Source organism: Rhinopithecus roxellana, chromosome 3 (assembly GCF_007565055.1).
Source record: "Rhinopithecus roxellana isolate Shanxi Qingling chromosome 3, ASM756505v1, whole genome shotgun sequence".
NCBI lineage: Eukaryota > Metazoa > Chordata > Mammalia > Primates > Cercopithecidae > Rhinopithecus > Rhinopithecus roxellana.
The window spans coordinates 55,493,036-55,519,460 of record NC_044551.1 but is presented as its reverse complement, the minus strand read 5'-3'; the positions used below and the strand labels follow the sequence as shown (position 1 = coordinate 55,519,460).

Below are 26,425 nucleotides of genomic sequence, written 5' to 3'. Positions count from 1 at the left end.
GTTGTCCAAACTGGTCTTGAATTCCTGGGCTCAAGCAATTTGCCCGCCTTGGCCTTCCAAAGTGCTTGGATTATAGGCGTGAGCTACCACACCCAGCTCAGAAGAAGGTATTGTTATCACAGGATATGACAGCTGCATGTATGTTAACGCCCCAGAAGACCTTCTAGTGGGACAAGATATGGACGTGGAAGACAATGATATTGATGATCCTAACCCTGCGTAGGCCTAGGCTAATGTGTTTGTGTCTTTGATTTAGATTTTAAGAAAAATCATTAGAAGTGGAAAAAATTGTAAAATAAAAAAAGCTTACAGAATGAGGATGTAACAAAAGAAAATATTTTTGCACAGATATACAATGTATGTGTATTTTAAGCTAAGTACTATTACAAAGGAGTCAAGACCTTTAAAAAATTTTAAAGTAAAGAAGTTACAGGAGGCAGAGCTTGCAGTGAGCCGAGATCGCGCCTCTGCGCTCCAGCCTAGACAACAGAGTGAGACTCGTCTCAAAAACACAAACAAACAAAAGTTAGAGTAAGATGTGGTTAGTTTATTGCTGAAGAAAGAATATTTTCCAATATATTCAGTGTAGCCTAACTGTACAATGTTTATGAAGTCTACAGTGGTATGCAGTGATTTTCTAGGCTTTCACATTCACTAATCACTCATTCACTGCCTCGCCCAGAGCAACTTCCAAGCCTGCAAGCTCTATTCAAGTTAAGCGCCCTATAGAGGTGTAGCATTTTTTAATCTTTTATACTATGTTCTTACTGTACCTTTTCTGTTTAGACACACCAATACTTACCATCATGTTACAACTGCCTAAAGTATTTAGTACAGTAACATGCTACACTGGTTTGTACCCACAGCCTAGAGAGCCTCTACTATCTCAGATTGTGTAGAAGCACACTTTGTGATGTCCCCACAATGAGGAAATCGCCTAAGGACACATTTCTCGGAATAGACCCCTGTCATGCAACAGTACATGACCATATGTCTATGCTGGTTGGTGGTCAACGTGCCCACGAAGATGGCCATTTCTTTGCTTCACAAGCAACCACACCACACCCTCAAACTACAGGCTTTCTGATTACACCGCAGTTTATATCTTACATAGGCTTTCACAAAAGTGAAAGATTATCCTAATGCTGATTTTCTAGTAATTTACTGCTTGTTTTACTGAAGGTAAAGTAAAACTTTCTAAAAATTTTTTTTTTCTTTTTTTGTTTTTCTTTTGAGATGGAATCTTGCTCTGTTGCTCAGGCTGGAGTGTGGTGGTTTGATCTCGACTCACTGCAACCTCCCCCTGCCAGATTCAAGCAATTCTCCTGCCTCAGCCTCCTGAGTAGCTGGGACTACAATCACCCACCACCATGCCCAGCTAATTTTTGTATCTTTAATGGAGATGCGGTTTCCCCATGTTGGCCAGGCTCAGGGGATCCGCCCACTTTGACCTTCCAAAGTTCTGGGATTACAGGCGTGAGCCACTGTGACCAGCCAAAACGTTCTAAAAACTTCTTTTGAATTTCTGAAACTTAAAAATACAATTAATTCAGAAACTCTACAGCCTAAAGAAGCCCAGTTTAAAGAATCATCTGTAGTCCTGGGAAAAGAAGGTTCCTCTAACCTAAAATTTAGTAATGCTAGTTTATAGTGTGGAAATAATGTTCTAAAACCTAAAAGTTGTCATAAGCACTCCATCTACTAACTAATATGTTATAAAAGGGAAAGGAAGGGAGAGTGTTAAAAGATTTTTTTTAGAAGGTGTTTTATTGTATAGAATCCAGGTCGGTAGTTCTCAAATTATGGCACAAGGAACTACTGATATGCTCCAAAAGAGATAGTCTATTAACAATAAGTATAAAACGGTGGTCAATTAACAGTAAGTACAAACACTGGATCACATGCAAAAAAACGTGGCTAATGAAAACAGTATTTAATCTTTCCTAAACTATGAAAAATGTGTGGGTATTGAAAGCTACAAGAATGCATTTCCTACCAGGTGTGAAGCCTTACTACAAAAGCTGTTGTTTGAAAAAAAACAACAAAAAACAATATTCAAATAGAGTTACACAAGTAGACCAATGAAACGGAACAAATTCCAGAAACAGGTCCACATGTAAACATGGGATATGACAGAGACAGCCCTATGGACCACTAAGAAAACTATGTATTATTCAGGGAATCACTGTAGTGTTGCTATCCTTGTTTTTTAAAAAAGAAAGATGGAAACTTCCTTACATCACACTCAAAAATAAATTTGAGGCAGAATAAAAAACCAAGAGTGAAGAAAAAGGATTTCTTTCCAGGCCCAGGGGCTAATGCCTGTAATCTCAACACATTGGGAGGCCAAGGTGGGAAGATAACTTGAGCCCAGAATCCTAGACCAGCCTAGACAACACAGTGAGACCTCCTCTCTACAAAAAATCAAAACATCAGCCAGGCGTGGTGGTACACTCCTATAGTACTAGCAACTCGAGAGGCTGACGTGAGACAAATGCTTGAGCCACGGGGTGTCGAGGCTGCAGTGAGTCATGATCTCGCCACTGCAGTCTAGCTTGGGCAACAGAGTGAGACCTTGTCTCAAGAAAGAAAAAAAGTAATCAATAAATCTATTAACATGTAAAACCTCTGCTTAACAAAGACAATAGAATGAGACTGGAAAGAGACAGAGGAATTTGATTGCATTTGTAATATTTTATTTCTTAAATAAGATATTTGAAATATATGTGGAAAATATTACAAATGAAAATATGGGTAACTGAGTGATGAGCACACAAGTGCTTCTTCTGTTAGTTGCTGAATTTTTTATTGACAAAATTCTTGCCTATGGGGTAGCCCTGCTCTTTCTATGGAGCAGCCAAAAAAACAAAAGAAAATTAACACCTACTTCTACTCTGTCACAGTCTCCTAATAACAAAAGAATAGCACATGGACAACAGTAGTTAATCAGCATCAAATGTATCCCGACTCCTTAACAGCAGCCCTTAGGAAAAAGAATGCAGATTCTGAAAGCCAGAGAGGAATTCGATTCATCAGGATCTACATACTTGTAACACAGCAGAAGCAGTGCAGCAACTGGAGGAAGCAACTTTTCTAGTTAGCACAGGACTTTACAAATTTTATAACATCAGAGGCCACTGGGCAGAGAACGTCTCTTACCTCTGATAGCTGTGTGACAATATAAAATTACTGTCTGATCTAGGGAAATATAATGCAAATAGAGTGACATATTTTTTGGTTTATAACTTTTCCTCAGTGTAGCAATTTGACTTAATCGTGTGACACATATGTATACACATACACAATGTTTATGTATACATTTATATATATAATTGTACGTTTGCATATATATATACACATACATATCTCTATATGGTTGTACACTATTGTGTATATGTATGCATGTATAAGGTATCTCCCCACATCATATTAGCTAGCATTTCTCAAAGGCTGAAAATTAAAGCAGTATGACTTATACATTCTTTAAATGTACTTTAAAAAAAGGCCAAGGTTTACGACATTAACTTGGTGCCTTACTAAACAATCTTCTTAACAATTCATTGCAAAATAATAGGGACAGTATAAGGCAAATGCAAAACATGTAAACATGAGATATAGCCACCAGAAGATATAAAGGGCAAAGGCTAAATCTAAAGCAACATTTCCTCAAACTATATTCTACGAATACTAATGTATTAGTCATGTGGGCTAGTCATAATGCAAACGTACTTTTTTTTTTTTTTTTTTTTTTTTTGACGCAGTCTTTCTCTGTCGCTCAGGCTGGAGTGCAGTGGGGCAATCTCAGCTCACTGCAACCTTTGCCTCCCAGGTTCAAGCGATTCTCCTGCCTCAGCCTCCCAAGTAACTGAGACTATAGGCGCGTGCCACCAGGCCCAGCTAACTTTTGTATTTTTAGTAGATACAGGGTTTCACCATGCTGGCCAGGCTGGTCTTGAACTCCTGACCTCGTGATCGGCCCGCCTCGGCGTCCCAAAGTGCTGGGATTACAGGCGTGAGCCACTACGCACACCGCAAATGTACATTTTTAAACGCTTTGACCAGTTGTGTTACTAAGAGCCCCATTTGAATATCTATCTCAAAGTTTTCCAAACTTATCTGGCCATGAATCCCTTTCTCTCCAGTTACATTTGTTGGTATCTGGTAGAATTAATGTTCTGTTTTTAAGGCGCTGGCTGAAACAATTCATTTTTCTCTTTCCTTTTTTAATAGACTCATTATAAAACAAGTCTAAGACCCAAGCAATTTCTGGGCCCAGTGCAGTGGCTCACGCCTATAATCCTAACACTTTGGGAGGCTGAGGTGGGTGGACTGTTTCAGTCCAAGTGTTCAAGACCAGCCTGGGCAATGTGGCGAAACACCATCTCTACAAAAAATAGAAAAATCAGCCAGGCGTTGTGGCATATATAGTCCCAGATACCTGGGAGGCTGAGGTGGGAGGATCAGCTGAGCCCAGGACATTGAGGCTACAATGAGCCGTGATCGTACCACTGCATTGCAACCTAGGCAACAGAGGGAGACTCAGTCTCCCAAAACAAAACCAAACAAAACAAAACAAAGAAAAAAGAAAAACTCCAAGCAATTTCTCTATTTCCCAAAGAAAACTTAATTGAAATTTAACCCTTTTGTAACACATCCATAAATCATTTAATATCTTCTCTCTGACAGAAGAGCAAATAATATTTCCAACTAGGAAAGCAAAAATTTAAATCTTATGCTTTATTCTAAAGCTATTACAAAAGAAAATTAACTTCAGCAAATAGAAATTTTAGAAGCAGCTAAGTTATATTAATACATTTCTAAGAATGTAAACCCAGTAAAACACCACAAGGCTCTCTTGTAACTTCCCATACTTAATTAGTATTTAATAATTACAGAATGGTACTTAAATTCTCAAATCATTTACACAAAGCAGATAATACTTAGGTAGAAAATTCAAAGATCAGTTCTATTTGCCTTTGGAATGTATTGTGTTTCTGTAACAAATTCACCTATTTATGTTTTCCTTTAGTGAACACTACATGTAGTTTTCTTTATGTAAGCATATGTAAAAAAGAGAAGTATAGTCCAAGCCTGTGCTGAAAGGCAAAAACTAGGTGGGTTCAAACTAAAAATAAGATTCAGCAGGGTAAAGGGAGGAGACTAAGAAACGATTTAAAAAGATCTTAGCACAACTCAGGGGAGAAAAAAAATCACTTAATTTTACCTAAAGCAAATGGAAAATCAGGAAAAGACAATGAACACATATATTAAGTCACTAATATATTCACCCAGGCATATAGTAAAGCACCAGTAGGAAAAAAGAAAGAAAACTATTCTTTACAATTTAAACTTCTTAAAATCATAAGCCTGTAAAATTACTACTACTACTTCAGTAATTTTATAATAAAGCAGCAAACCTACTGCTTTGAAGGGGAAAAAAGCAACAAAGAGCTTACTATCAAGTTTTCAGTAACACAAAATCAACAATATATGAATACCATAAACAAAGAAAAATCCCTTAAAAGAGCCCAATAATTCCAAAGGCTTAAAAAAAATTCTCACAAATGAGGGACAAAGAATCAACAGTAAAGATGAAATAAATTATGATGCTATTTCAATGTCAACATCTATCCTGAATTTTAAAAAGAATATATAAGCTATAAAGGGATTTTTTAAACTGCCTTTTTTTTTTCTTACTAAGAAATTATAAATTATAACAGTAGAGCTGAATTTTTTTTTTCAATGACTAGTAATGGGAAGGGCAAATGATAATCAAAGAATTTTCTACCCTCAAATCAAACTGCTCACCAAGGAGTAAGTAGTGCAGTGAAAGGTCATAAACATCATAAAGAAAGACATATAAACTGTTGTGAACTTGATGATTTGCACAGGTGAAACTTTAAAAACTAACTCTTTTAAGGCACTTAAGAAACATACCACTAAATCTTGATCTTGAAGCAAGTTACAGATTGCTTCATAAAGCATGGGTCTTAAGTCAGACTTGAATTTCACAGAAATCCACTGACCGATGAGCCAAATCACCCTGCGCCGCAATGGCTTATACCTAAACAAGAAAAAATCATGAAATTAAAATGTTAAATATTTTAAGAGGTCTATTTCATTTAGTATAATTTATCATTTAAATCTAAAATGTAGTAAGAATGCAATCTGCATTTTTAACATAAAAGCTTAAAAGCGGGTGTGCTGGCTCACGCTTACAATCCCGGCATTTTGGTATGCCATCCAGGAGGACAAATCACTTGAGGCCAGGAGCTGAAGACCAGTCTGGGCAACATGGTGAAACCCCATCTCTACTAAAAATACAAAAATTAGCAGGGCATGGTGGCATGCTCCTGTGGTCCCAGCTTCTTGGGAGGCTGAGGTACAAGAATCCCTTGAAACCCAGGAGACAGAGGTTGGCAATAAGCCAAGATTCTGCCACTGCACTCCAGTCTAGGCAACAGATCAAGTCTCAGTCAAAAAAAATAAAGCTTAAAGGCTACTTCGAAATGTACCACAGTACAAAATATTAACAATGAAGTCCTGATCTAAATAAATTAATATTATTAAAATTTTTAATACTTAAAAATTTTTTCCTAGGCATATATGTTGCAATCCTGATTCTTTTATCTTAAAAGAACCGCAATGTAGATATGTTTCATAAAAACCAAATCCATTTGTTTTTAGCTCAAGTAACCAAAAACAGTGGCAATGCTCCAAACTCTAAAACTGGAAAGCTTCCCAAAAATAATAATAAAGAAGCTCCTGTATCTAATTTTCTACTCCAATTCTGTTAATACTATGAAGATTATTTTCAGAACAATGTAAGAAACTACTAGGCTTATATAAAACGTTCATATAAATTTTGTGGTTTCAACTAAGCTAATTTTGTAAGAGGTACACAATAAAAGAATGTGACTCAGATTACCAAAATAACATATATTAACATTTGCAAAACATTTACAGTAGCATGCATATACACTTCTTTCTCTCATCATCTTCGCTAAAAGAAATGAAAGCTCGGGTAAGGAGAAAAACCATGCAGTTCAAAACATTTGTGTCCAAGAATTTCACTCATGAAGTACCTTATTACGTAAATTTTAGTGGCAAGATGATAAATATTTCTGTGTATAAATGAAACACTGTTTTTCCCCCCCAAAAAAACCACAATTCTAAAAGATGATCAAACATATAGGGAAAAAAATGCTCATTAAAGTTGCAAAAACTGGGCTGGGCGCAGTGGCTTATACCTGTAATCCCAGCTTTTGGGAGGCTGAGGCGGGAAGATCGCTTGAGCTCAGGCAGGAGTTTGAGACCAGCCTGGCCAATATGATAAAACCCTGTCTCTACCAAAACTACAAAAAAACAGCTGGGCATGGTGGCACACACTAGCTGCTCAGGAGGCAGAGGTGGGAGGATCATTTGAGCCCGGGAAGTAGAGATTGCAGTGGGCGAACATCATGCCACTGCACTCTAGCCTGGGTGACAAAGTGAGATCCCATCTCAAAAATTAAATACATAAATAAATAAAGTTACAAAAATATGTACGTAAGTATTCCCGACCCCAAGAAGTTTATAACATACCTAAAGGAATTAAAAAACACAAAGTAGTGTACTAGGACTTTAGAAAAGGAAGAGAAGAAATGGGCAGAGACAGATGGAATCTGGGCGGGTCTTTGAGATAAACAGTATTTGGAGCTGAAGGGTAAAAAAATGTCATTTCAAGGGACAGAAACCGTTTGAACCAAGTGACAGGCAGAAGTAACAACTTGTGTAGAGTGAAGTAAAAGCACCAAAGAACTATCAATTTTGGGAGTAAGACCATATTAGACTCTCTGTTCCAGATAAACAGAATGAAACTCAGAAAGGTAAAATTCCAAAGTCACAGACACATCCAAACAGAGGTAAAATTATAGATCACTTTGCTATTCAATGTGTGCATTGCCTGATCTGTCCCAGACCTACTAAGTCAAAATCTAAACTTTAACAAGATTAACAAGTGACTCTTATGTACATTAAAGTTTGAGAAACACTGGTCTACATCAGCTTTGTCCATCAGAAATATAATGCAGGCCATGTATGTTAATTTTTTAGTACCCACATTATAAGAGGAAAAAAACAAATAAAATCTTATTAACATTTTTACATATCCCAATATATCCAAAATATTATCATTTCAACATGTAATCAATAAATATTTTACATGGCTTTAATTTTTAAATTTAAATTAATTAAAATTGGAAAGTTGTTTCCTCAGTTGTACTAAGCACATTTCAAGTGCTCAATAGCCACACATAGGGAGCTTCTGTACTGGACAGTGAAGATCTTATACTAAATAGCCTCTAGGGTTCAAGGACAACTAAACTGCACATCTGTCTCACCAATGAAAGTTCTCTCTCCATCAAAGGCTCACTAGCTCCCTGAGACTAAGTCAGAGTCTATTTTATTCAACACCGCCTTATGGGACATGGCAAATTCCAATGTTAAAAATATATGTTAACTGAATAAATGATTGAATAACTGAAGAAATAAACAGCTACTTACTGGCAAGAATTGGAGTATCTCCAACTCTACAAATTCTGTGGCTCTAAATGTGACCTTCTGTACGTTCGTTAGTTTAGTCAACAAATATTAACTGTCTGTCTACGACTATATGCTAAGTATTCTGATAGGCCGTAGGTATACTGAAGTGAATCAGTAGAAGTGTACCCTTCAAACTAAGAAAAACGCCCCTTAGAATTTTTTTAAATTATCCAATTTTAAACTAAGAAATAATTTTATAAACTATGAAAGAGGTTTTTCCTTTCATTTTATGTATTCTACACCTAAAATTTAAGTAAGTAGGCAAGTGCTTAAATGTATCTAAAATGTAAGAATTGGGCTGGCCAGGTGCGGTGGCACGCGCTTGTAATCCCCGCTACTCAGGAGACTGAGGCATAAGAATCTCGTGGACCCAGGAGGTAGAGGTTGCAGTAAGCTGAGATTGCACCACTGCACTCTAGACTGGGTGACAGAATGAGACTCTGTTTCACAAAAAAAGCATTGGGCAAATGTGCTATTAAATGTACTAAATTCATTCATTTCGTAATTCATAGTACTAAATGTAATATGAATCTGTACTATTTAATTAGGTACCTCAATTAGAACTTAAAGTGTACTTGAATATTTTTGCCATGATGTCTCTACATTCTACTCTACTGTCTTCCCAGAGACTTGCAGTATGCATTATGTGATCCCAAGACACTCACTTGTCACAGATGTTACTTTGATTAGGCTACTTCTGACACTAGGCATACCTCTTGCTAAGTTTCCAATTGTCTTTTTCTTAGGCATAGTTTCTTGAACTCAGAGACCTCCATCCTTCCTCATCTTTGCATAAAGTCCTCCTTCTCTCTCACAAACTACCTGATACGTCAAATACTTCCTAGATGTCAAAATTCTTATTCCTTTCCACGTAAGACATTACTTAACTCATATGATTGCATTTTTTAAATTGTAAGCCATTTTAATACCTTCCTGTCTTCATTAATAGAATAAATAAGGAAAAGTAAGTGGATAATAAATACAAAATTTTATACTTGCCTATTGTGAATGACTTGTAATTCTGGAAGAAGCTGGTTTTTAAACCACTGATCAAAATCAACACTGTCAAAGAGCTCATAAGCAGCTAATCCAACAGCATTATACACTGAGAAGAAAATTTAAGAAATAAATTAAAGGTTTCAGATATCAGATCTGCAAATGAGTGTATGAAACATATGTTCATTAAGGGAAACACACAATATGTTAATTAGGGAAATTATGTAAGTAGACATTTTAGAAAAATTATTTTACTTCATGTTTTTCCTAAATATTCCTTACTACTTTCAAACAGAAAATTCAATTTATTCTAAAATATTTAAGTCCAACTATAAAAATGATAAAATAATGACTGCTTCTAAAATGGATGTAATATTTTATGACCTGGTCCCTACTTAACTCTCTCCAGTCTCAACTCAACCCTTAACCCCAATGCTTCAGTTAAACCAAAACAGTCACAATTCAAATTCTAACTGTGTTTCCTCCTCTTTCCCTCAAGTCTTTGTATCTTTTGCTCCATCTCCCTGGAATGCACCACCCTCTTTCCACCACCACCTCCGTGCACATGTAACTCCTATTTATCCTTGTGTTCTCCCATTACACGTCTTTGGGAGTCTTTCCTTAGAGACACCAAACTACCTGGTGATCATCACCTACTTTAGCATTAACTATCCTGTATAGCATTATTATAATGCATTATCTTTTTACTTGGTTATCTCCCCAATCAGATTGTTCCCGTATTTCAGTTACTCTTATATCTCAACACCCTCAGCATAAAATCTACCACAAAACAGACTCTCCATCTACTGAATAAATGAATGCTTCTAAATCACTTAAATTTAACATACCAGCATCTTTGATTAACAGTGCATTCATATCTTCCACATTTGTGGGTCCTAAAAAAAAAAAAAATAGGTATCAGTAGAAGCAAATAAAACTGGATTTTTAAAAATTTATATTTAAACACAATTTGTTAATTTCCCAATTCAATTAAGTACAGCACATTTCATGGTATCAAACATGGACACAGGTACAAAGGGAAAGTCTAAGTTTTATGATTATCATTAGAGAACACAGGATTAAAAACCAAATGTTATGACAAACAACATTCTAGAAAATATATACTACAAAATGCTAATGTGCTATACACCACAAAATTATTTTTTTTTTGAGACAAGGTCTTGCTTTGTTACCCAGGGTGGAGTACAGTGGAGTGATCTCAGCTCACAACCTCCTGGGGTCAAATGATCCTCCCACCTCAGCCTCCTGAATAGCTGGGACTACAGGTACTCACCACCAGGCCCAGCTAATTTTCCTAATTTTGTAAAGACAGGTTTTTGCCATGTTGTCCAGGCTGGTCTGGAACTCCCGGGCTCAAGTGATCTGCCCACCTCAGCCTCCCAAAGTGCTGCAATTACAGGCGTGAATCACCATGCCTGGCCAACACTCACTTCTGACAACATGCTCTTCTCTAGAATACACCACCACACCTGGCATTTTTACAAGGCTTTTACTTCCTCAGATCCCTATAGGTGAAAATCTCAGGTTCTGTCCTTAAGATCCTCTTTTGTTTTCCCAAGGTTCCTTATATAGATGCACTTCAAAAGTACATCTCTATCTCTACCACTTCTAATGAGGTAACTGTTTCCTTGTCATTAAGACTCAAAAGTTTAGGATCATCTTTGATCACTTTTCCTTCCCTAGCACATTCAATCAGTTGCCAAAAGTCAATCAAGTAACAATAGTCACTGAATATGCCCAGCACTGGGAATAAAGTGTAAACAAAACAGACGTGATCAATGTCCCTAGGACTTACAGTCTAGCAGAAAAGACAGAAATCATAAATCGATGTTAGTTAATAGGCAGATAATTCATTACTTGTGTATGAAGTGTAATGATCAAGTGTCAAAAATTTACATCAATATTTTCTCTCAAATCCATCATCAATTCTTTCCATTCCCACTGCTACCATTCTGAGAGGCTAATACTTACTATTTTAACCTTTTCTCACTATTTCTCAACAACATGCTCCAGACAGACTTTCTGCAAGCAATATAACTACTGTTTTGCATTTGCTTCTATTGCATTTATTACAGGAAAATTTATCATCTTCCAAACTATAATTCAAGGTCTATCTCAAATGCCACCCCTCTGGAAGATAGTAAGTTTCAAAATTGTTTTTCTCAAATTCATATTCATTATATGACACAGGAAACAGTACCGTACGCATTCTAGGCACTCAGACTATTTCTTAACTAAATGTTAAATAGATTAACTCAAAGTTATTCACAAAATATGCCTTACCTTGAAGTGTCTGCATCATTTCTAGAAGTACAGGAGTAAGAGTCTGATTATATTCATGGAATATATCTATAAATAATACTTCAGTGCATGGCTGCAGGGAAAAAGACAAATTTCCCATCAAAACAGTTGCATACTATATTGACTAATTCTATAATAAAGCAAATACTCAATCTTAAAGTCCTAAAACTCTGAAAATGTTTCCAACGTTTGATTTGTTAAAAAAAAAAGTAAGATTACCATTTTTTGTAACCAACACAAAGGAAAACAAAATCAAATTATAATTAATAAGATAAACTTGATTTCTTTATTTCAATTATTTGTCATTATGTATTCAAAAACTTAAAACTATGGCAAGCAAAGTGTACATCTTAAATTAATCATATCTTAAATTTAAAAAGCATTCTGTAGCCACTCGTTTATAGTTCAGTACTATAAATGGCTGACTATCCAACACTTTTTTTTTTTTATGGAGACAGAGTCTCACTCTGTCACCAGGCTGGAGTGCAGTGGCGTGATCTCTGCTCACTGCAACCTCCACCTCCCGAGTTCAAGCAATTCCCCTGCTTCAGCCTCCCAAGTAGCTATTATGTATTTTCTTAGCAATGATATAAGCAAAAACAGGAACTCCAATTTGCCAAACAGAGTAGTCTTTCTCTTAACAAACACAAGCAGTAACAGAAATTAGCATTAGCTACATTTAAAAACAAAGATTCATTTGGTTCTAAAAAGTACTGAATCATTTCACATTGCATGCTGGTATCAAAACATCTCATGTACCCCATAAATATGTACACCTAATATGTACCCACAAAAAATTTTTTTAACAATTATTTTATTTAAATTTAAAAAAAGGAATCACTAGATGGTTCACAATATTTACATTTTTTAATTAAATTTTTAAGGTTTAGTGTGTTTCAAAAGGAACATTATAGACATACACTCTGAAATAGGGTCAGAGGATGTGTCATCTCAGATATCTACTTCAAAACCATCAACACTGGAAGATGTTTACAGGAAGCTAAAGTAGCCATGAGTTGATAACTAATAAACTAGGTTATCATGAAGGGCTCATTATATTATTCTATTTTTTAGTATGTTTAAACTTCTCCGTAAGAGAAACTTTTAAAAATTAAAGGAATGAAATTGTTTAAAGTTTTAAAATCACCAGTAATCTCTCTGGTTAACAATTGTAAGTTTACGAGTCTAAAAACATTAAAGATAATATTTTTAGAAAACAAATAGCAAATTCTGTAAATTATGTAAGCACAAAACTTAAAAAGAACAGCTCAAACATCACATCTGGTACTGGCAAAACATCTGTCATATTAATAAATGTGTTGTAAAAGTATCCTATAACTGAAAGCAATGGGCTGGTCTCTGAGAATCACACTAAGTGGTAAGAGAAATAACATACCAAAAGAAATTTTACTAATGAAATACATACAAGGAAAAATTTCTAGCTTAAGAGTGGCAGCTTTTACTTTGACAAACATTTTCTGTTTGTGCAATGAGAATTATTTCCCAAGCAATGGGAAAGATGAAGAAAAATTCATTTTCAAACTCCAAGTTAACAAAAAAAAAAAAATTCAGATTAAATGTCATAATTTAATATTAATATAGTTCTTAGTTTCTTATACACAATTTCTTATCTGTCTGACTTAATGTTGGGAATCTTTAATTTTTTTTTTTTTTTTTTTAAGAGACAGGGTTTTGCTCTGTAATCCAGGCTGAAATGCAGTGGCATGATCATGGCACACCGCAGCCTCAACCTCCTGGGCTCAAACAATCCTCCTGCCTCAGACTCCTGAATAGTTGCGACTAGAGGTGTGCGCCACCACTCTGGTCTAATTTTTCTTTTCTTACTTTTCGCAGAGACAGGGTCTCACTACGTTTACCAAGCTGGTCTTGAACTTCTGGGCTCAAGCAATCCTCCCACCTTGGCTTCCCAAACTGCTAGGATTAAAGTGTGAGCCACCATGCCCAGCAAATGTTTGGAATCTTTAATAGAGTGTCATTCTCTACTAAGAGCTTTAGAAGGATTACGTTTTCCCCTATCAATTTTTCTTGCAATTAATACTTACTCTTAAACTATATTTCCAAGAATCTCCTCCTGTTTCTTCCACTGCTGCAATTAAAAACATGTAATAATGACATTTTCAACATCTTGGTTTGGAAAACAAAGATCTGAATAACATCAGTATAATATTTCTGTGAACTGTTCTAAACATAACATTAAGAGCAAATCCTTGGGAACACAGGCCTTACACAGGTTTTCTTACTATATGCTACAGATCACAGCTGTGTATCTCACAGTCGTCTATTAAGTGCTTACTATATCCCTAAGCATTCTCATTTTCGACAACAATGCTTTACGGAAAAAAGCTCAAAGTACTTGTCATTTCCAGGGCATCTGCTATCACCTGATCCAATATCATTACAATTCTGAGAATCATTTCATTTCAACACAGTAATCATGTTTCACTAGGTACAATGATTACTCACACTCTCCATAAATTTCTTGTATTTATATTTAAATTTAAAGTAAAATACTTCAGGGCTCTTAAAAATTTAGGGACTCAATGTTTCATGTTACAATATTGTATGTACTGTATGAAGAAAGCAAATCGAAACAAGATGTTTCAGAAAAAAGCAAAAAAAAAAAAAAAAAAAAAAACAAGAAAAGACGTGTTGTACAGTACAATCCTGTATTAAAACTAAAATTATTTTTAAAAACCAAAAGGATGGCGAAAATAAGTATTACAAAAACTTTTGGGCACTCTTAAAATATTAGGAAACATGTGTAACTACTACGCAAGGGCATCCAACCAAAGAGAAAAGGGAGGCTAAAATCTAGCCTATGTCCCACCATAGCGTAAGTAATTCACACACAAGTACTTTATTAGACACATGATTCCTTGATTTTCTACAGCAAGGGTCCCAGTAGACTTATTCCACTTATCTATCCAGTACTAAAATTCAAACAGATACAAAGATGTCCTGTCCAAAAAAAAACTATTCAAAAACCTCCAAATTTCTTTGCAAGAATTTCTACAAATAAAAAATAATATGGAATGAATCACAAAACAGAAACTGACCTGATAAGAGAGAGTTAATTATATATTTTTGTTTGAAACTACATATTTGTAAAGGAATCTAAAAACTAAAAACGTCTTTTCCTGGACAAAATTCTACATCATATTTGTGTAAGTCATTCATTTTCTGCTTCTCAATTTGTTCTAAAGGACAACAAAGAAAAAGTTAATTTTAAAAAACCAAGATTTCCAGATCCAAAGTGCTGTATGAAAATACAATATTATACCTATCACTCAAATAGATATTTATAGAAAGGGGAGAAAAGTCATGCTAACACTAAGAAATTAATTCTTACTAAAGCCTTCTGGGTCTTCTTCCCACATTGTCAGTTCTTCTTCAGTTAATAGAAAATAATGAGAGACTAATCTTCTACATATCTCTGTCAAAGTAGGATATGTGAAGAATGCCATCTTAATCTTATGGGCTTCAAGAGTTTCAGGGCTGCTATCTAGAAAAATGAAATTTCCAAGTTAATTGTATAGCCAAACATTGCAGCCACACTGGATTATGTAATTTAAATAAACAAAAAATACAATCTCAGGGAAAAAGTTATACTTGTGGATAAATTTTCATTTTTATTATAAACAAATCTCAAAGATACTCTTTCCTTACAACACACCCACATCAATCCTGCTTCTGTCTTACCATTACAGCTTGTATATTACCATGCAATACTATCACGCCACATTGAAATGACTTCCTCATATATAGAGGATGGGGGGGTATGCGTGTGTTTCTCTCTTCCCCTACCAACAAGACTTCTTCATTCACTTTGGTACACACACATAGGAATGAATTTCAAATAATACAACAATTTAACCTGTCTAGAAACAATCACCCTTCATATAAAGTCAGAGAAAGCTCTTATTTGTTCAAATGAATACACCCTATAATATGAGCTGCAGTGATGACTATAGTACCTAATTCTTAAAAGTCCTTAAGCTTCAACCAATTTGTGCTACAAAAAATGGCTTATTAAATGCACTACATTGTTTTTAAAAGCTAGTATAAACATATTAAAGTCTATAATCCTCATCTCTATTTCATGTCCTAGCAACAATTTATTTTTCACACTAAAATAAAAATTTTACAATTACATAAATATAGCAATTATATCACACTTAAGATTAAAATAATTCTTTTAAACTGTCAGTAAAGCAATTACCTTCAAAATTTTTGGATGGCTTATAAGCATAATTTTTGACAATCATCTTAATAAGATTCATACATTGGACAATGAATCGTTCAAATGTAACGCCTTCACCAACTTCTGTAAAAACATAGCTTACAGAAAATTCCAGTGATCTCTGAATTAGAGGAGTAAATGAAAAGGGATGTTGATCCAAGAAGTCTAAAAGCTGTAAAAAAAGTAAAAATAAAATAAATAAAAACTAAAATGTATTTTCCCCAAATTCATATTGGAATATAATCACTTCAATTATAACTTTACTAACAATCATTTAGCAGTCTGAACCTTAATGTGGAGTCCACGTTCACTCAGTTTTACATGTATCATAACCCTTCTTGAGGCACATCATATAATGTGGATTATGTTAGATTATATCTCATAATAAGAACTTTCTATTATTTTCAGTACAAAAACCAAAACAGACCCAGTTCATACTTAATTTTATAACAATGGGTAAATATGATACAAAATGCTAAAATATGCAACAGATAGACCTTTAAAAGTAATAGACTAAGACAAAGAATTTAAATATTATCTTCCCTTTCCCATATGAACTATATTTTAATGTATCATGTAGCTGACGAGGGAGACGTCTTCTTTATAGAAGAATTTCAGCTAATAAGTGCAAAAGGAATAACAGACTTAGAATGCCATCATTTTGTAACTCCTGATCAAATAACGGATCTAGGCAAATGACGATCAACGCTGTTAAAATAGGAGAAAAAGCTGCTAAGGAAAGTTGATAGATCACTCATCAATCTTAACCACAGAAAAATAAAACAATGAAAACAAAGACACAACATACCAGAATCTCTGGGACACATTTAAAGCAGTGTGTAGAGGGAAATTTACAGCACTAAATGAACACAAGAGAAAGCAGGAAAGATCTAAAATTGACACCCTAACATCACAATTAAAAGAACTAGAAAAGCAAGAGCAAACAAATTCAAAAGCTAGAAGAAGGCAAGAAATAACTAAGATCAGAGCAGAACTGAAGGAGATAGGGACACAAAAAAACCTTTAAAAAAAATCAATGAATCCAGGAGCTGGTTTTTTTGAAAAGATCAACAAAAGTGATAGACCACTAGCAAGACTAACAAAGAAGAAAAGAGAGAAGAATCAAATAGATGAAATAAAAAATGATAAAGGGGATATCACCACAGACCCCACAGAAATACAAACATCAGAGAACACTGTAAACACCTCTACGCATATAAACTAGAAAATCTAGAAGAAATGCATAAATTCCTGGACACATACACCCTCCCAAGACTAAACCAGTAAGAAGCTGAATCACTGAATAGACCAATAACAGGCTCTGAAATTGAGGCAATAATCAATAGCCTACCAACCAAAAAAAGTCCCAAACCTGACAGATTCACAGTCGAATTCTACCATAGGTACAAAGAGGAGCTAGTATCATTCCTTCTGAAACTATTCCAATTAATAGAAAAAGAGGGAATCCTCCCTAACTCTTTTTATAAAGCCAGCATCATCCTGATACCAAAGTCTCACAGAGATACAACAACAAAAAAAGAATTTTAGACCAATATCCCTGATGAATATCGATGTGAAAATCCTCAGTAAAATAATGGCAAACCGAATCCAGCAGCACATCAAAAAGCTTATCCACCATGATCAAGTGGGCTTCATCCCTGGGATGCAAGGCTGGTTCAACATATGCAAATCCACAAACGTGTCCGTCACATAAACTGAACCAAAGACGAAAACCACATGATTATCTCAATAGATGCAGAAAAGGCCTTTGACAAAATTCAACAGCCTTTCATGCTAAAAACTCTCAATAAACTAGGTATTGATGGAATGTATTGATGGAATGTATCTCGAAATAATAAAAGCTATTTATGACAAACCCACAGCCAATATCATACTGAACGGACAAAAACTGAAAGCATTCCCTTTGAAAACTGGCATAAGACAGGGATGTCCTCTCTCACCACTCCTATCCAACACAATGTTGGAAGTTCTCGCCATGGCAATCAGGCAGGAGAAAGAAATAAATGGTATTCAATTAGGAAAAGAGGAAGTCAAATTGTCCCTGTTTGCAGATGACATGATTGTATATTTAGAAAACCCCATCATCTCAGCCCAAAATCTCCTTAAGCTGATTAGCAACTTCAGCAAAGTCTCAGGATACAAAATTAAGTGCAAAAATCACAAGCATTCCTATATATCAATAACTGACAAACAGAGAGCCAAATCATAAGTGAACTCTCATTCACAATTACTTCATATAGAACAAAATACCTAGGAATCCAACTTACAAGGGATGTGAAGGACCTCTTCAAGGAGAACTACAAACCACTGCTCAATGAAATAAAAGAGGACACAAACAAATGCAAGAATATTCCATGCTCATGGATAGGAAGAATTAATATCATGAAAATGGCCACACTGCCCAAAGTAATTTATAGATTCAATGCCATCCCCATCAAGCTACCAAGGACTTTATCACAGAATTGGGAAAAACTACTTTAACGTTCATAAGGAACCCAAAAAGAGCTCGCATTGCCAAGACAGTCCTAAGCAAAAAGAACAAAGCTGGAGGCATCACGCTACCTGACTTCAAACTATACTACAAGGCTACAGTAACCAAAACAGCATGGTACTGGTATCAAAACAGAGATATAGATCAACGGAACAGAACACAGTCCTCAGAAATAACACCACACATCTACAACCATCTGATCTTTGACAAACCTGACAAAAACAAGAAATGGGGAAAGGATTCCTACTGAACAAATTGTGCTGGGAAAACTGGCTAGCCATACGTAGAAAGCTGAAATTGGATCCCTTCCTTACACCTTACACAAAAATTAATTCAAGATGGATTAAAGACTTAAATGTTAGACCCAAAACCATAAAAACCCTAGAAGAAAACCTAGGCAATACCATTCAGGACACAGATATGGGCAAAGACTTCATGACTAAAACACCAAAAGCAATGGCAACAAAAGCCAAAATTGACAAATGGGATCTCATTAAACTAAAGAGCTTCTGCACAGCAAAAGAAACTACCATCAGAGTGAACAGGCAACCTACAGAATGGGAGAAAATTTTCACAATCTACGCATTTGACAAAAGGCTAATATCCAGAATCTACAAAGAACCTAACGAAATTCACAAGAAAAAATCAACCAACCCTATCAAAAAGTGGGCAAAGGATATGAACAGACACTTCTCAAAAGAAGACATTTATGCAGCCAACAGACACATGAAAAAATGCTCATCATCACTCAGCATCAGAGAAATGCAAATCAAAACCACAATGAGATACCATCTCACACCAGTTAGAATGGCAATCATTAAAAAGTCAGGAAACAACAGGTGCTGGAGAGGATGTGGAGAAATAGGAACACTTTTACACTGTTGGTGCGAGTATAAACTAATTCAACCATTGTGGAAGACAGTGTGGCAATTCCTCAAGGATCTAGAACTAGAAATACTATTTGACCCAGCCATCCCGTTACTGGGGATATACCCAAAGGATTATAAAATCATGCTACTATAAAGACACAGGCATACGTATGTTTATTGCGGCACTATTCACAATAGTATCAACCCAAACGTCCATTAGTGATAGACTGGATTAAGAAAATGTGGCACATATACACCATGGAATACTATGCAACCACAAAAAAGGATGAGTTCATGTCCTTTTGTAGGGACATGGATGAAGCTGGAAACCATCATTCTGAGCAAACTATTGCAAGGACAGAAAACCAAACACCGCATGTTCTCACTCATAGGTAGGAATAGAACAATGAGAAAACTTGGACACAGGGTGGCAAACATCACACACCCGGGCCTGTCGTGGGGTGAGGGAATGGGGGAGGGATAGCATTAGGAGAAACACCTAATGTAAATGACAAGTTAATGGGTACAGCCAATCAACATGGCACAATTATACATATGTAATAAACCTGCACATTGTGCACATGTACCCTAGAATTTAAAGTACAATTAAAAAAAGAAAAAAAGACACAACCAGACATTGTGTGCCATATTGCATGTGTGCATGTCGTACAATACACAGCAATACTTATAACGTATTCTTGCCATCCCTGCCCTATCCCCACAAAAAAGCCTGCCAGTGACTAAGCCTCTACATCTAACTACCAACTTATAAGAAATATGGGAGAACAGTGGAGACTAAAGAACATGTTTAAAAAAGCATATGGAGATAGAAACAATCAAATTCAAAACATGAAGAAGTACAGAAAATTACCTGTTACCTCAAGAAATAATAGCAAGGAAATAACTTTGGAATAGATGGAAAGGGAGCTGATGCAACTTGAATACTGATTCAAACAAACTATAAAGAATTCATGGCCGGGCGCGGTGGCACAAGCCTGTAATCCCAGCACTTTGGGAGGCCGAGACAGGCGAATCACGAAGTCAGGAGTTCGAGACCATCCTGGCTAACACGGTGAAACCCCGTCTCTACTAAAAAATACAAAAAGCTAGCCGGGTGAGGTGGCTGGCGCCTGTAGTCCCAGCTACTCGGGAGGCTGAGGCAGGAGAATGGCGTAAACCCGGGAGGCGGAGCTTGCAGTGAGCTGAGATCCGGCCACTGCACTCCAGGCCGGGTGACAGAGCAAAAGACTCCGTCTCAAAAAAAAAAAAAAAGAATTCATGAGACAATCAGAGATATCTAAAATCTGACTAGAGATTTAAATGACATTAAGAAGCTATCACTATGTTTTAAATATAATAATTGTGTTAAGATCCTATTTAAAAAAAATAAAACAGGCCAGGTGTAGTGCTCACGCCTGTAATCCCAGCACTCTGGGAGGTGGAGGTGGGTGGATCACTTGAGCCCAGAAGTTCGAAACCAGCCTGGGCAACATGGCAAAACCCTATCCCTACCAAAAATACAAAAATTTAGCTGGGCGTGGTGGCAGGTGCCTCTGGTCCCAGCTACTTAGGAGGCTGAGGTGGAAGGATCACTTGAGCCCACAAGGCAGAGGCTGCAGTGAGAAAAGCTCACACCACTGCACTCCAGCCTGGGTGACAGAGTAAGACCCCATCTTAAAACACACCCACACACAAAACAAAACAAAACAAAACAAAACCCTACCACTTAAAGACACACACTCAAATATTTACAGATAATGCTAAATAATATCTGGGATATGATTTAAAATAACCAGCAAGGATGGGAGGGGAAAGAAGCACACAGACAAAGTAAGACTGACTGTGGCCATATGTTGGTAATAGCTGCTGAGTGATGATGTTATGAAGACTCAAAGTTACTCAATTCTATTTATAGTAACTTTATCGTATTTTGAAATATTCTAATTTAAAAAGCTTTAACAAATTCTTAGAGATCATAAATATGAATTTCATAAGTGAAATTGCTTCCAACATGTTATGTAAAGTAGAATTACAGATACCGTCTATCCATGTCATTACCTTAAGAAAGAGCTGAAAGAAGTGAAAAATCCCACAGCTAAATAAATGTGTTTTCTAAAAGAGATCATCCAAATAATGCTCTTTAACTTTTACTTATGTAACTGATATACTGAGTAGGGACTGTGAGGTAGCAGAGCTGCAGGCAAGTGTCAGTGATACATACTGTATAGTCCTCTTTGACTAAGCACATCATCCTGTTTTACTTTGCTTTGTGATTTTTTAACAGAGAATCTGAGTCAATTTGATACTGTATCTTGGAAGATTAGGTGAACTTCTGTTGTTGAGGCTACTTGGAATAAGAGAAATGAAGACAACTGAAACTAAAGGTAATTACTACCTAAAACACAAAGATACAAAATAGCTCATTTCTGCTCCTTTTCTCCCCTCCCAGGGAATAAGCAACCCCTCCCCTATTATCGAATCTTTAATTAAAAAGGGAAATAGATTACAGATTTTGGTATTCCCACCTGTCTTCGAGTACCTATTTTACTGCAAGCAGTCCCCAAGCTAGGTCTTTCTAACTGCTGTAACCCAATTTTTGCACTTCTCCCAATCCTTCAAGCCCAAAATTTCATAAAAATTAATGTTTTATAAAATGTAATTATGCACACTGCCTACCACAGTGCACCCCCTATAATTCCATTCAAAAGATGCTTAGTATGGATGAAGATAGTCTGATGGTCATTCTGAATATACTGACTTCCTGTCTGCTACATTTGTTCTGCTTCTAGCTGAACTGCACTGCTATCTTCTTTATCTCTACTTTCTCCAGTGGGTCAAAGAATAACGAGTTTAGAGGAATCAAATACTCTAATATTAGAATTGATTTTTTATGTATCAAGGTGACTTACACTATGACATGTTATATAAATTTAATTATCATATGTATTCTAAAGTACATATAAAAGCAATTTTTAGCTTTCCTATAAGGAGTCAGAACATAGGTTTCCTTACACTAAAGTGAAAATGGTTATAAAAATATCATTTTCCCTTCTAAATTTGAATGTGTATTATATTTGAGAAAACAAGTTTTTTAAAAACTTACCACTTTAGTAAAAAGAATGATGGTCTTTTCCAGTCTATCTCTACACACATTATCTGTACCTATACTTCTACCTGTTAAAAATACATTTCAAATATTAGTAGAAGTTAATATTCTGTAAGTTCACAACCAAGACATCAAAACTTTCACAAAAATAATATTGCTGGTTTTATTTTTGCATATTACGCATCATGAATTCATTATTTAAAAAGCAATACCAAGATTTACACCGAATGACACAGTAGCCCTCTGTGCCACATTATACAAAATTAATCCTAATATATGAACTGAACTCATTTTTATAGTAAAAGAATAGTCGTTTTAGCAATGAATCATGGATAACATTTAAAAACTAAATGTCACAGCTGAAGTACAACACACATGTGTAAAATAAAGCACTCAAGGAGTAACATACTCATTATCATTTTTCCTGTATCTTCTGACAAATTGATTCTGATAATTTCCCTGGCGTGATTTTTGTTTTTGTACATTCAGAACAATGTCCACCAGCTCATCAGCTACTCTGCTCTCTAATAATACTCTTCATATTCTGTTTGTTCATTTGTCTTATTCTCTCCTGGAAGGGTTTGTATTCTTCCTTCTGCCACGCCCACAAGCATGGCAGAGAAAAATGACTATTTTTAGAAAACGTAACTTACACAATATGAACATTCCTGCATGCATATCTTTGCATGCATAGTACCCAGAACCGTGTCTGCCAAAAGGCTCAATAACGTTTTACTAAATTGAAACTGACTAACATAAAACAATCAGTAGCTCCTTAAAAGAGAGTAGACTAAGATATCTTCTCAGGACAGCAAATCCCCAAACACACACACACACACACACACAATTTGTGCGTGCACACATGTGTATGTCCAAATAAAGGTGCTTACAATCACATGGAAGAAGAAGATAACAAACAGACCACCAGTAAAATACAACACAAATATAAATGCTATAGTCTCTCACATGGGACAGTGAATAATAAAGGATACTAAAGATAAGCCACTGGAGGTTAATGAACAAGGGATTTACAAAATGAAACTGTCAGTTAAGGAAATTTGTATCACAGTGATATGCAGCAAATACTAAAAGCAAAAGAGTCTATAAGAAGTCTAAACAGGATTTGGCATATACTCTATAGGTAATATTTGTTATACATATGACTGTTGTGAACATCTGCCTGGAAAGGGGTAGCCGCAGAAGAAATATAGAAAGGGGAACGAACACAAAATAGATTTTTTTTTTCTTGAGACGGGGTTTGTTCTGTCACCCAGTTTGAAGTGTAGTGGTGAGATCACTGCTCACTACAGCCTCAACCTCCCAGGTTCAATCAATCCTTCTTGAGTAGCTGGGACTTCAGGCACACACCACCATGCCTGGCTAACTTTCTAATATTTTTTGTAGAGACAGGGTTTCCTCATGCTGCCCAGGCTGGTCTCCAACTCCTGGGCTCAAGCGATCCATTCGCCTCGGCATCCCAAAGTGCTGGGGTTACAGGCATGAGTCACCACGCCTGGCCTCAGGGAAATCTTTTTTTAAAAATCTATTTTGGTCAGGCAAGGTGGCTCACACCTGTAATTCCAACACTTTGGGAGATGAAGGTGGGCGGATCGCTTTAGCCCAGGAGTTTGAGACCAGCCTGGCAACAAGGCAAATTCCTCTACACTCATTACCAGTACAGTAGTCTCCTCTTAGTTTTGCCTTCCCCAGTATCAGGTGCCTGCAGTCAATCACAATCCAAAAATATTAAATAGAAAATTCCAGAAATAAACCATTCTTAAGTTTCCAATTGTGCAGCATCCTGAGTATGGTGATAAATCTCAAGTTGGCCCACTCTGTCCTGCCCCAGATGAGAATCCTCCCTTTGTCCAGCAAACCCCGGCTATATACACTACCCGCCTGTTAATCACTTAGTAGTCACTTTGGATATTAGCTCGAAAAAGCATAGTACACATAGGGTTTGGTACTATCTGTGGTTTCAAGCATCCGCTGTAGGTCTTGGTTTGTAGTCCAAGGAGGGAATTCTGTACATGAGACAAAGGGTAAGCTTCTAACTTAACTTCAGAAAGTTGATACAAAATACTCATTTTAGCTACATATAGGATCTCTGCAGCTATCACGTGCTCACTCAGGGGGGCAATTTGACAAGAGACACTTTATCTCAGATAGCGCACCAGAAGCTATTAATGAATAAGTATCTATTAATCCCTCATTAATCCTAGCTATTAATGAATAAAAATTCTACAGTAAAAAGGACTGCAATGAAAGTACTTACTGCATTCCAGAAACTGTTTTAGACGTTCAAATATTCCATGTAAAAAACCCTAGAAAAGAGTATTATTTGAAATATCTCAATTTACTGTTATAAACATTTACCTTGTACCCTTTTCAGGGATACTAAAACAAATCTATTACATCACTTTAAAAAGTTAGCTGAAGAAAAATAAGTTAAAATTAGTTAAGCAAAAAACAATTCACTATTATAAACAAGGAAATAACTATAGTATTTCACCTCTTCAATATCTCCTTTAGTTACATAAATCACTTTGCAACAAATAAAAAATTACTTTCTAAGCATCCTGTTTCACTAAACACTCTCTATTCTCCTTACTTTGCTTTAATTTTTCTTCACAGGCTTTAAATCCCTTGAAATATTGCATTTGTCCATTTATTATGTGGCTCCTTACATTAGAATATAAGCTCCTTGAGAGCCAGAACTGTGCTCTGTTTACTGCTTTATCCCAGAATCCTGGAACATTGTTTGGCAATAATTAAGTATTCAAAAAATGAATACATGGTAGCAATTATTTACACCACAGTTCTTAACTCCAAGTATATGACACATTGGTCCTCAGATACTAGTATTAGATAGGCATCAACATATACTGGCTAGGTCTAACGGACCATTATTTTTGAAAACATATTCTAAGATATGTTTTGAATAATTAACAGGAATAAATAAAAAGAAATAGTGAAAAAAATTAAAATTTTTAACAAGAATTTAAACATAGAAGACATCTTTGTATCAATAAATGTTGGCATATAAACATCATAAAAGATGTCACACACTCTATTAGCAAATGAAGTGGTCTCGTTTTATCATGAAATACTGGATGATGGTGGCTTTCCTGGAAAATAATTAACTCTAGAATGCTACAATTCCTCTCTATCCTCAGAAATATATTGTTCATTCATCAATTCTTGAGTTTGAGAAAATTCAACTAGGATACCATTATCTGAAGACTTAGTGTCTGAGATTTTACTTAGACAATCAATTTCATTGTTAACATTAGAGTCGAGAGTACTGCTCTCAGACTCGGAATACCCGTCCACTGACTCATCAAAAACTAGTAAACCTTTTCCTCTGTCAATTTCCTTCCCTCTCTGTCATTTCAGGTAGAAAATGTAAAATTCTGAATTCTCAACTATATTAAATAAAAGCTAAAAGCAGAGTAAAATGAATGTTTCCAATCTTCCTTTATACTTTCCAGAAATGGGACACAATACAATTAATACAATTTGTGTTAAATTAATTTAATTGGCAACACAATTAAAAGAAGAAGAAAACTTCAGGATGACAACTTCACTACTGCATCATCTTCCATTTTCATACTATTTCTGTCTTTTTAAAGCATAGTTGACAATAATTTATAATGAAAAAGTAATAACATAACAGTGAAACAGCAAAAGGTTTCAATACAAAAGAATAAGATCACTAAGAGATCCCATGTCTCTTAAATTTATAAAAGGGTCCAATAGTCCTATTCTCCAAAGAA

General features: G+C 35.7%; 1 protein-coding gene across 2 annotated transcripts in view; it reads right to left on the bottom strand.

Moving 5' to 3' along the window:
- IPO11 (importin 11) overlaps positions 1 to 26,425 on the bottom strand; it is a 234,481-nt gene that overhangs the window by 144,457 nt on the left and 63,599 nt on the right. For both annotated transcript variants that reach the window (XM_010385211.2, XM_030926735.1), the window contains exons 8-16: positions 24,925 to 24,973; positions 22,647 to 22,717; positions 16,142 to 16,334; positions 15,272 to 15,424; positions 13,965 to 14,008; positions 11,884 to 11,974; positions 10,428 to 10,475; positions 9,583 to 9,688; positions 5,938 to 6,064 (exon numbers count right to left, since the gene is read on the bottom strand). In XM_010385211.2, coding sequence (XP_010383513.1) covers positions 5,938 to 6,064; positions 9,583 to 9,688; positions 10,428 to 10,475; positions 11,884 to 11,974; positions 13,965 to 14,008; positions 15,272 to 15,424; positions 16,142 to 16,334; positions 22,647 to 22,717; positions 24,925 to 24,973 — 882 coding nt within the window. The remainder of the gene's footprint in view (positions 1 to 5,937; positions 6,065 to 9,582; positions 9,689 to 10,427; positions 10,476 to 11,883; positions 11,975 to 13,964; positions 14,009 to 15,271; positions 15,425 to 16,141; positions 16,335 to 22,646; positions 22,718 to 24,924; positions 24,974 to 26,425) is intronic.